General features: G+C 44.6%; 1 protein-coding gene across 3 annotated transcripts in view; it reads left to right on the top strand.

Moving 5' to 3' along the window:
• The window catches only part of ADAMTS9 (ADAM metallopeptidase with thrombospondin type 1 motif 9), a 161,590-nt gene that overhangs the window by 129,138 nt on the left and 20,310 nt on the right, over positions 1–12,142 (top strand). For all 3 annotated transcript variants that reach the window (XM_041761923.1, XM_041761924.1, XM_041761922.1), the window contains 3 exons: positions 6,202–6,375; positions 10,270–10,464; positions 11,737–11,869. In XM_041761923.1, the coding sequence (XP_041617857.1) occupies positions 6,202–6,375; positions 10,270–10,464; positions 11,737–11,869 (502 nt within the window). The remainder of the gene's footprint in view (positions 1–6,201; positions 6,376–10,269; positions 10,465–11,736; positions 11,870–12,142) is intronic.

The following is a 12,142-nucleotide window of genomic DNA, read 5'->3' as shown; positions in this document are numbered from 1 at the left end:
TTTCATGATCAAAGGTATCCTTGTTAAACAGCAAATTGGGTAGAATAGCACCCTTCAGATCCTCCTGGGTCACAGTGCTCACCCTCCTCTCTTCTTACCACCCCTGCACCCACCCACTCACTCTGCTATCATCTTCCTGAGACCCACTTTGCACAGACATGCATCTTGACTTTCTTCCCTTCCATCAGGGACACCTTGAGCTGATGTCAGTGAAGATGCCAAGGCCTAGCCTCACAGCCAAGGCCCACTGGATGGGGTGTGCTGGAGGCCGCCTACCCCAATACAGGAAATTCTCTTCTTGGCAGTTCTTGGCAACCACTTCTGAGCTCTTGTTTGCTTTTTGAGTGTGCACTTTTCTCTTTTGTTTCCCCCTTGTGAATTATTTTGTTTTGTTTTGTTTTTATTTTTTAATTTTTATTTGTTTATTAATAAATTTATTTTTTATTGGTGTTCAATTTGCCAATATACAGAATAACACCCAGTGCTCATCCCGTCTCCCCCTTGTGAATTATTAAAACCCACTTGTTTGTTGGCAAGATGCATTTCATGATAGGCATGTAAATAGTAAATGGCACCTCATTCTGAGAAATATTCCAGGTGTCCGCTGTGAGGAGCACAAGTTCTGCATACCCATGATAGCATGATCATCAGGAATGTTCTATGCAGTCACACAAATTGTACACTGCACAACTCAAGGGGTACTATTCCCATAGGCTACAATATGAGTGGCATCCTCCAGACTCACGTAGGATAGTGGCCAACACTGATAATAAAAATAATACATATTATTGTTTATTAAGCTATGCACCAAGTACTGTGTTGAGTATATTTATATGGAGGACCTCATTTAACTTTTCCATAACTCTCTAATGAAGTAATTAAAATTTTTTCCCCACTTAAAGATGAGGAAACTTGAGGCTTAGATAGGTTAATTCATCCAAGTTCATACATTTTTGTAAGTAATGAGATTGAGATTTAAAGCCTGAAAGCCTGACTTCTGGAACACATCCTCTGAATCTTTATGTGCTATCATCTCCCATGTCAGCATTCATCTATGGTGAATTATTTTATTTCCTTTTTAATGGCTTATCTAGCCTCTTCTGGCAAAGTTGTCATAAAGTACGATTCCCTTTCCTGGATGAGCTTCCCATTCCCTTCAAAAAATGAAATCTTGGTTCAGTTGGTTGACAATAAGCCCTATTGTTGGGGCAGTCTTGGTGGTGATGAAGCAAAGGGAACTCCTTTGTTGCAAGGCCTGGCATCTGTGGGGCAGAGAAGGAGCATCATGTGCCTTCATGGTACCATAGGAGTAGAGCCTCGACTTGTAGGTGGAGGGCAAAACAAGTGGAGAAGAGAAAAATATCCAGGCTTGTTTATGGAGACATTTGATCCCTTTAAAGTTATTCATTCATTCAACCAATATTTTTAATGGGCCAACTTTTGTGCTAGGTGCTGAGATACAGCCCTGACCTCTTTCTATTCACGTGCTCTCTCTGTTATGTCACCCAGGTGGCTGCTACTCCCACCCAGTTGTCCATGTATCAGGACAGCTGGCCACCTGGTGACCACTGACATTCACCACTTAGGATTGCCTCATGTGGCTGCATGAGCAGACATGGATTTCATAACAGAGCATGACCGTCTCCATAGTATTACTTCTGCCTTTTTCCCCTGCAAATATTCCATCTGAAGGCAAGAGTGCCCAAACTCCACAGACCTGACTTTAATATGAGCTTTGAGAAAGAACCCTTTGGTAATAGGAAGACTGGTTTTTCTTTTTTTAATTTAAAGCATTTGTGAAATCTATGGATATGTAATTACTGTTCCTTATCACATAAAACCTCTACAGAGCACATGCAGAAGACTGCTGTCAGAGTCTCCACTTGTTGTGTGACTAGCCTGTCCACACACTAACTCATAATGGTAGTCTCACACTAGATCTTATTTTATACTTGAAGAAAATCAACAGTCTTTAAAGGTAGAGCATGTGAATATGTGAAGTGATTTTTTTCTACCCATGATTAGGACATCTGACCAAAAAAAGTTTAAATTAAAGCAGCTTCATTACCATCTTTTAGGAAAGGCAGTTTCTTTTTTTTTTTTTTTTTTTAAGATTTTATTTATTTATTCATGAAAGACACAGAGAGAGAGTCAGAGACACAGGCAGAGGGAGAAGCAGGCTCCCTGTGGGGAGCCCAATGCAGGACTTGATCCTGGACCCTGGGATCACACCCTGAACCAAAGGCAGACACTCAACCACTGAGCCACCCAGGTATGCCAGGAAAGGCAGTTTCTACGCATTGCATTAAATGACTCTTTTTAGACCATTATCCTGTGGCCAACCTACCTGGCTAAATAAAATAGTACCTTAAAAGATTATTTTAGGTCTTCTTAACTTTCAAATTTGGACAGGTATTTTCCTCCTGTTAATTTCAGTACATTTAAAGGCATATGTAGCCTGCGGGACATTGAGCAAGCTACCCAATTTAGGCTGGCCCTGTGACCACTGACTTCCCGAATTACAGTGTGCGCTAAAATTCAAGGAGGCTGGTGGTGTTACTTATACACTTGGTGTATAGTTTTTTTCTCAAAGCTGCAAGCAGAATTGAGAAAATCTTTTGGAAATTAAAATGAGACTAGTTGAACTTTCTGCTGTTTTTAGAACATTCTAGGTCATAGTCTAGGACAGAGGAAAGAACGCTTAATCCTGGGGGGGGGGGGGGGCGGGGAGGGCGGTGATCTTACCAAAAGCTGGTAAAATTCAGTAGCTTGGGTGGGCTTGCTTTCTGCTCACCCAGCCCCCATGCCCTAGTTAGGACCCCAGGAGAAGAGCCTTGCCAGGTGACTTTCGGAGCTGCTGTTGAATAACCCCAAAGCGCTGGAAAAGTCACTTATTTACTTATCTTAATTTTTCTTAAAGGTATGTTCAGAGGTAAGGTTCCCCAACTCCCTCTTATGGTAGTTAACCTTTCTTAAAGACCAAGGCAGAGCCACATAAAAAGCCAACAGGGGTCTAGGAAAGTTGGCATTTCTGCTCTAAATTGTTACTTATTGACACAGATTGCAGCCCTAGGGATGAGTGAAAATGAGAACACGCTTGGAAGGTTTAGTCCAGTTTGTGCTGTTCAGTCATCAGGATCTGAGTCACCTAGGTCCTGCTCTTCTAAAGAATTACCTTTTCTGAGGGCAGTTAAGTATTTCTTTTGCATTTATCTACACATCACAGATTAACCACGTTTTTGTTTTATTTTTTTCACATTCAGTGGCTCTGTAACTCCTTTGGCTTTTTTTTAATGAATAAACAAAGTGTCATTACTTCACAATAGAATCCAGCATAGTCCAGGGGCATGGAAAACCCCAGGCTAGGGCTCAGCTAGGATCTTTGAAGTGATTTGCTCCTCAACCTCACCTCAGAGCTTTCTTTCTTTCTCTTTTAAAAATATTTTATTTAAATTCAGTTTGCCAATATATGGTATAACATTCAGTGCTCATCCCATCAAGTGTCCTCCTTAGTACCTGCCACCCAGTTACCCTATCTCCTCACCTACCTCCTCTTCCACAACTCTTTGTTTCCCAGAGTTAGGAGTCTCTCATGGTTTGTCTTCCTCTCTAATTTTTTCCCACTCAGTTTCCCTCCTTTCCCCATACTCTGAAGAGCTTTCAATTCATATTTGTAGCCTTAGAAAAATTTGAATGACTCCACATTCTAGAAACTGAAGTTTGCTTCCAGCAGAAACTATGAGTTTAAAAAAAAAAAAAAAAGAAAGAATGAAAGAAAGAAACTATGAGTTAAGTTTGCAGATAATAAAGGGCTACCAGGACATATCACATATCTCTTAGTTTCTGAAAGAACAAAGTGACCCACAAAAGACACAGGGCATACCACATGATCCAGGATTTCTATTGCTGGGGTATACCCAAGAGTTTGATTGATTGATTGATTTTTGAAAGATTGTATTTATTTGAGAGAGAGAGAGAGAGAGAGCACATTTGTACACACAAGTGATGGGGGCAGGGGTGGTACAGAGGGAGGGGGAGAAGCAGACTCCCCACTGAGCAGGGAGCCCAATGTGGGGCTCGATCCTAGAATCCCGAGATCATGACCTGAAACTGAAGGCAGGTGCTTAACCAGCTATGCCACCCAGGTGCCCCATACCCAAGAGAATTAAAATTGGATGTGGCTCAGCAGTTGAACGTTGACCTTCGGCTCAGGACGTGAGCCCAGAGTTCTGGGATCAAGTCCCACATCGGGCTCCTGCATGGAGCCTGCTTCTCCTCCCTCTGCCTGTGTCTCTGCCTCTCTCTGTGTCTCTCATGCATATATAAGTATAATCTTTAAAAAATAAAAAATAAAATAAAATTGTATGTTCAGACTTGAGTATGCATGTTCATGGCAGCACCAGTCACCATAGCCAGAAGATGGGAACCACCCAATGTCCATTTTCATTTGAAGGGACAAAATGCAGTGTAGCCATACAACAGATGATTATTCAGCTATAGACAAGAATGGAGCCCTGTGGATGAACCTTGGAAACACAGGGCTAAATGAAGAAGCCAATGGTAAAAGGCCAGGTGTTGTATGATTCCATTTATCTAAAATAGCCGGAACAGGCAAGCGCATAGAGGCAGAAAGCAGATTGGTAGTTGCTGCAGGCTGGTGGTTGGGGAAGTGAGGAGTGACTGCCAAATGGGTACCAGGTCTCCTTTTAGAGTGACGAAAATGTTCTGGAACCACATAGTGATGATGATTGTACAACATTATGGATGATTTGATTAAATGCCACTGAATTGTCCACTTTAAAATGGTTGAGATAGTAAATGTTATGTGTATTTTACTATCAAAAAAAAAAAAAAAGGAACAAGGTGTATCTGGAAAGACATTTCTGAGTCAGACTGGATCCCAAACTGAAATGCCTTGAGGACACGGCAGGGAATAAAAGGGAAGGAGGTGTGAGGAAAGAAAAAGACAGGTGGGGGTCCGTGGGTCTTCCCAAATACTGAAAAGAGAAAGTTTTAAAGATAATCATGCCAACAACAACTCTCAGTTGTCAGTGACTTAGATAAGGCCGAAGGACCACAGAGGGTGTAATCCCTGTTAGAAAGGAAACAGGGGCCCCTGGATTAGCTCGCTGTGCTTTTCTAAGATGGTTTAGAGTCTTGAAATGCTGTGTGATACAGATGCTTTAGATAGGACAGGTTCTGGGAAACCTTTAGCAACGCAGATAACTAGGTTAAACTTCAAAGGAAGGGTTTGGTTTGCTGTTGGTTAAAGTGAGAGATAAAGAACTTGTGGACAACATAGAAATGGTCCTAGAACAGAACCTACTGCTTGATCTATATTCCCAACATGGTTTATGGGCATAAAAACGTGAGTCCCATCTACCTCAAAAAGAGATGTTTGATCTAGGACGGGGCATGTAGGCTAAGTCTTAAGTTTTTCTACCTGAAAAATGGAGATCATAGGACTCATTAAATCTCACTACCTAGCTGTCTACCTCCTCATTGTCTGTCTTTGCTACCAAAATAGAAGCTCCTCTCTCTGAGAGCAGGGGCCGTGCTGTGCATGTCCATTCTTGTTGACCTAGGATGCATCCCAGGGCCTGACACTGGGAACTTGGTGAATATTTCCTGAGTGAACAAAGGATGAGAAAAATCCGCCCTGGAGAAGAAAAGGCAGTCAGGGGTCACAACAAAGCAAAGCCTGTCAAGTCTCCGCAGGGGGATGACTTGGGAGAAATGAAATGTGTCCTTCATGCTTCCCTGGAATGATCAACTAGGACCAGAGACTGCAGTGTGCAAAGTGATATGTTCAGTAGTACGATGAACAGGTGACAGCTTTCCTGGCTCTATAGGGATTTAGATGCCAGTTTGATAACTATTTCACTGTAAGTTTTAAAGAGATTCAGGGTCCGAGTGAGGAAAATCATCACGGCCCCAAGGTCCTTTCCACACTTGAAATCCATTCACTCAGGCTTTCATCCTTTCATTCCGGTAGCCACGTATCAAACACTCATCACTGTGCCTGGAGCAGTGTTGGGGCTCAGTGGGGTAAAGCAGTGAGTTCTCTGATCGTTCCTGCCCTCCGAGGCCGCACAGTCCTAATGGGTATATAGACAGGAAAATTAATCTCTACAGTAACAGCACATAATAAGCCATTTATGACTTTCCCACATAAACACCCATCTTGTCTGTCGCAAACAGTGCAGCAAGACGTGCGGAGAGGGCTCCAGGTACCGCAAGGTGGTGTGCGTGGATGCGGACAAAGGCAGTGAGGTTCATGGCATACACTGCGACCTGAGCAAGCGGCCTGAGGACCGTGAGAGCTGCAGTTTGCAACCTTGCGAGTATGTCTGGATCACAGGAGAATGGTCAGAGGTACGTCCCAGGGCTTCTGTTACCACCTTCAGGTCAGCGACGGCAAGGGCAGGAAGGGGGGAGGCTTGCACCCACCTGCCAGTCTGCCTTCCAGGGCTAGAGCCCGCTGTGTCCAAGGTGGGAGGGCGCCTGAGATGGTCTCTCATTCTTCCCACTTCTGTGATTCACTTTGGTGCCCTGTTGGATGATAAGGCGGGAGGATGATCACAGGGCCTGCAAGTTCCTACAATGCCTGTCAGTGTCTAAAGAGAGTCAAGGTAAGAGGATGCTGTCAGTGTCAGGGAGACAGCAGGGAATGATGGGGACCCTGACAGTCTAACACATTCTGTGTGAAGGGAGCAGGCTCTCTTCCTCTCTGGCGGGCACCATGCAGAAATGTGCATCCAGTGTTACCAGACCTGATTTTTCAAGAAGGGACAGAAATCGGAACTTTTATGTGAGATCTCCTAACTTTATTTTTTTTTAATTTTTATTTATTTATGATAGTCACAGAGAGAGAGAGAGGCAGAGACACAGGCAGAGGGAGAAGCAGGCTCCATGCACCGGGAGCCTGATGTGGGATTCGATCCCGGGTCTCCAGGATCGCGCCCTGGGCCAAAGGCAGGCACTAAGCCGCTGCGCCACCCAGGGATCCCCGAGATCTCCTAACTTTAAAATGGGGACTCAAACCTTTTATTTGAAATGTTGTGTGGGGCAAACCAAACACTTTCGTGGGCCAGATATCGGTTGCTTGTTGAACAACTTCTGATCCAGAGGAAGAAAATTATTTTCCATGATATTCAAGGAATCCATTTATTCTTCTCTCCTTGTGTCCATGGTGCCTAACCCAGAAACTTGCAATTATTGATATGCCAATGGTAATAAATGGCATGATTGTATTATTTTCAAGCCTCATAACATTTTCAAAGACTGAAAGATCTGTAACATCCAAACCAGTTGTCATTTGCCCAAAAAGGAATTAGAGGTGAAGTTACCTGGGCTCATAGGAAAGGTGCTGAAAAGTTTTAGACAATATGCTTTTTGTCACTGGACCCCCTCTTTTAAGTTTAACAGGGTGCAATTTCACATTTTAATAGGAAGAATATCTGCAAGTAGATGAAATGTATGTCGGGCGTTGAATTGTTTTGCACCGTCACTGGCGTTAAGTCCTTTCTGTGTGTCCCCATCCTTCTCTTAACTCCAATGATTTTACCTCCCCTTCCCCATTCAGGGGACATCTGGCAATGTCTGGAGACATTTTTGGTCTCCCAGACAACTGGGAGAAGTGGGATGCTACTGGTATCTAGTACGTAGAAGTCCAGGATGCTTCTAAACATCCTACCGTATGTGGGACAGCCCCTCCCTTGCCTGCCACACACACACACACACACACACACACACACACACACACACACACACAGCTATCTGGCCCAGCTAGCAGTGGTGATAAGGCTGAGAAACCCTCTTTACCCCAACTCTGCATGTTCTTGGTGTGCTCTTAAAGATAGGAGGGGAGACATGATCCAAGTCATTAGGAAATAGATTTCCCATTGGCTAACCAGGAACCCAGGGAGTCCAGATGGTTCTTCAAAGTAGTCCTTGACTTTGGATTGGAGACATAAGTTCCAACCCATTCATATCACAGGGATGGGAGGAAGAAGGTGTCTGAGGAGGGCTCCTCTCTTCTCTTCGATTCACCTCTCCTGGTTCCATGTCAGGCATGATCTATAGCTTCTGGTTCTCAGGGCTACCCCATCAGGCTTGCAGTTGGGTAGGTGGGGAAAGCCTGCCTTTCTGCCTCTCTCCCTCCTCAGGCCCCTGTCTCTCTCTGCCTCCTGGAGGCCTCTTCTAAGTTAGCTTCTGGCCTATTCTTGGTCATCCATGTCTCTGGAGTTTCTACACCTTTCACGCTTCAAACACTGGCATCTTCAACTTAGCCAATCTTTTGCGTGTTGTTATTATTCTGCTAAAAGTATTTTGATCTCTAAGACTGTGTCATGTCACTCCTATAGCTTTATTTCAACTGTAATCTTAACCCCCAACAGATGAGATTTAGAGAAGATCAAAACAAAACAAAACAAAACAAAGCAAAAAAGGCTTCCATATTTCTGCAAATACTCAACTGTATCATAGATTGGAAACTCTGCAAATTTACAGGCAAAGTTGAGAGGGCTGGAGATAGGGCCTTACCAAAGGCAATGCACCAGAAATCCCTCTAGAAAAGCTTCTTGTAAAATGCAAGAGCCACAGCAAGCCATGTGTTGTCTCTGGTACCTCTGTTACCTGGCAAACCGTGTGCTTTGTTCTGAGCTCTACTTGAAAATGGGGAAGCCTGGGCCACATGGGGAGAGAGGACCCATCCCTATCCCCCGTGGCTGATGCCTATATTTCTCTGCTCCGGCCTGAAGTGTATCACCAAGGCAAGGAGTGCCCATTCTTATTATTTCATCCTGCTTTACAGTTCTTTTCAAATTAGGAAAGTACTGTATTCTCATGATAAAGCAAGCATATGACCCCAAGGCATGGAGAGTCCAGAGTAAGAGCTTCCCCACCTCCCTCCTCCCTCCCAACCTGGACAGACAGCATTTGTGGGCCATCTACTCCACATGAAATACTTCAGACTAGCTTTGCCCTCCCCTGGCCTGGCATCTGCTGGCTCTTCAGGTATTTGAACAGCAGCAGCCAAAGAAAGAAGAAAGGTGTGCAGGACACTTCCAGGTCTCGAGCCAGTTGAAAAGGAGAGCCCAGGGATGCTCTATGTCCCTCCAGCAGGACCTCTTCAAGGGGCGTCTTCTCCCTAGAACAGTTATAGGAGAAGAAAGCCATGTGGCTTAAAGCAACAGCTCAGGAGATGTTAGGAAAGAATGACACTACGGCTCTTCATAGCTGCTGAGAGCTGATGGGTGCTGTGGTCCCTCACCTCACAAAAAGCATTAACACACCACTTGCTGGGGCTGTCCTGGGGGTTCATCTAGGCCGCCTCAAACAGCATTTGGTCTCAAGAGTCCTGATCCTCTTGCTTAATTTTACATAACACCTTCACAGGAGATGGCCAGTTATTTGATGACATTGTCTAAAAATACCATCAACACTAAATCCCCATACTTCAGTGTCAGCCTTTAAACATATTATATAAAACACTTAGCTTGAGAGGTTGAACATTTCTGAAAATTGCATCAATAACCAATTAGATGTCCCATCACGGGAAGGATCTTGGACACTAGCAAGATGTGTGTTCTCTCTGCTTTTCTGTATTGCTTGTGTATTTTTAAATGCCATGTTATTATGGTAAAAAGGTGAACTGATCGCCTGGTCTGGTTAGACAGAGAAAGAGAGATAATAGGGGAGAAAGGTGACATTTCAGTGAAGATGTACGGGCAGGGAGAGAGAAGAGAGAAGGTGATTGAGTGGAGGGCAGACAGGAAAGCATAGCGCGTGGAGCCAGAAAGGAAAGCTGTCCCTGAGTCCCTTCTTGGCTAAGTGCTTGGGTTTCACACGTAGCTCAGGTGGGCTGTGACCCTCCTGCCATCCCCCTGTGGTCATGTCTTTGGTATGGTCATGGTAGGTTTGGAAAAGCCTGCAGTCAGGCTGGGGATCCTGTAAATGGAGCCAGGGACAGCTGGAGCCCTGCTGCCTTTCTCCCCTTAAATCCAAAGAAGGGGCCCAAGGCGCCCCCACCTATAGTGAGGGCTGAGAAGATGTAGTGGAAGCACCAGATCCCCAAAGGTGTTGTTTCGGGTTGCACGGTTCCTGCATGCTTAGGGGCCTGCCACTTGAAGTACATAAAGGAGCTAATAAAGTGAGAGCTTTCTGCAGTGTTGTCTGGGGTCAGCTTTGGATGTGGAGGTCAGGGGCCTATTGTGGGCTGCCCCCAGGCGCTGCTCCAGCCTCTCCCCCTAACCCTTGTCTTCCCAGTGCTCGGTGACCTGTGGAAAGGGCTACAAACAAAGGCTCGTCTCCTGTAGCGAGATTTACTCTGGGAAGGAGAATTATGAGTACAGCTACCAAACCACCATCAACTGCCCGGGCACTCAGCCCCCCAGCGTCCACCCCTGCTACCTGAGGGAGTGCCCTGTCTCAGCCACCTGGAGAGTCGGCAACTGGGGGAGCGTAAGTAGACCATTTGGTTATCAAATCGGAAAGCGTTGGGTTCCCAAACTTCACTTTACACGCGTCCTGCCTGACCCATCCAAAGTGAGTCCTCTCCCAGGAGAGATGATGGGAAGAAACTGGAATTTGCATCTTGAAATGAGCTAATGGGAAGAACTCATTTGGCAGGATGGCTTGGGTGGGTAGGGCCCGGGCTCCGAAACCAGACAGCCTCACTGTGAATCCTGGTTCTGCTACTTCCCAGTTGAATACAACACTTTTGGATCTCAGTTTCCTCATCTGCAGAATGGGTGGTGGTGAAGAAGAAATGAGTTCATATGTAAACAGCTCTCAGATTACGATAGCAAATTTCAAGCTACAGTGCTTTTTTTTAAAAATATTTTATTTATTTATTCATGAGAGACACACACAGAGAGAGGCAGAGACATAGGCAGTGGGAGAATCAGGCTCCCTGCAGGGAGCTGGATGTGGGATTCGATCCCAGGACCCCGGGATCATGCCCTGAGCCAAAGGAGGATGCTCAACCACTGAGCCACTCAGATGCCCCTACCACACAGTACTTTTTTAAAACAAGCCCCTAGAACTCCATCACTTAGAGAGACAGAAGAGTTAGCTATTGCTTCTGCTGTTAAGAAGTCAATATATTCTAGTTCCTCTTTAACAGGAGTATTTGTTGCATTAGGGGTATAATAAGTGAGAATAACTTAAATTTAAATTGAGAATATTTAAATTTTAAGCAGGAATATTTTGTTACATTAGGGATATTATTAATGAGCCTGGAACATTGCCACGCCCCCAGCTCCAGACTCATAGGTTCTTAGTGTTGGAAAGTGATGAGATGAAGAATGGGATCAGTTGAAAGTGGTTAGGGTTTTAATTCCTGGCTCCACCATGACCTTGAACAAATTTCTTGACATTTGGCCCCAACTTCCCCCTTTAAAAATAAAAGAATGGTGGTCTATCTCAGAGAATTTTTATGAGGCTTAAATGAGAAAATATATATATGTCGTGTATAATATCATATTATGTGCGGATACCTTACATACAAATAAATATGTACATAAGGTATATGTATGTGTAAATGTGTAGGTACCATGCTTAGCGCAGAGACTGGTCTACCATAAGTGTTCCGCACATATCCACTGTGAGTTTTCAGCAGCCTGGGCTCTGAAATGGCACTTTAGACATGCCCCAGGCCGTGAGGTCCACACCCCCAGAGCCCTCGCCTCGCAGGTTCAGTAGCTGCATCACTGACTCTGATCTGCCTTGTAGTGCTCGGTGTCTTGTGGCGTGGGAGTGACACACAGATCTGTGCAATGTTTAACCAATGAGGACCAGCCCAGCCACTTATGTTCTGCAGATTTGAAGCCAGAAGAAAGGAAAACGTGTCACAATATCTATAACTGTAAGTTGGCCAGCGGAAGCCATCTTTCTGGGGCATGCAGAACAGGGTTTCTTTGTTTCTTTGTCTATTGGCCTACCCCTTTTGGAAACAGAGAATTTATAAGATAAATAAGTCCTGGGGATGTAACGCGCAGCATGATGCCTCTAGTTAACATGGTTGTATGGTACATTGGAAAGTCGCTAAGATTTCTCATCTAAAGGGAAGAAAAACCATTTTTGTCTTCTCTTTTGTACATCTATGAAATGATGGGTGGTAACTTATTGTAATTATTCA

The sequence above is a fragment of the Vulpes lagopus genome, chromosome 7 (assembly GCF_018345385.1).
Source record: "Vulpes lagopus strain Blue_001 chromosome 7, ASM1834538v1, whole genome shotgun sequence".
Taxonomy (NCBI): Eukaryota; Metazoa; Chordata; class Mammalia; order Carnivora; family Canidae; genus Vulpes; species Vulpes lagopus.
This window is presented reverse-complemented; position numbering and strand designations above follow the sequence as displayed.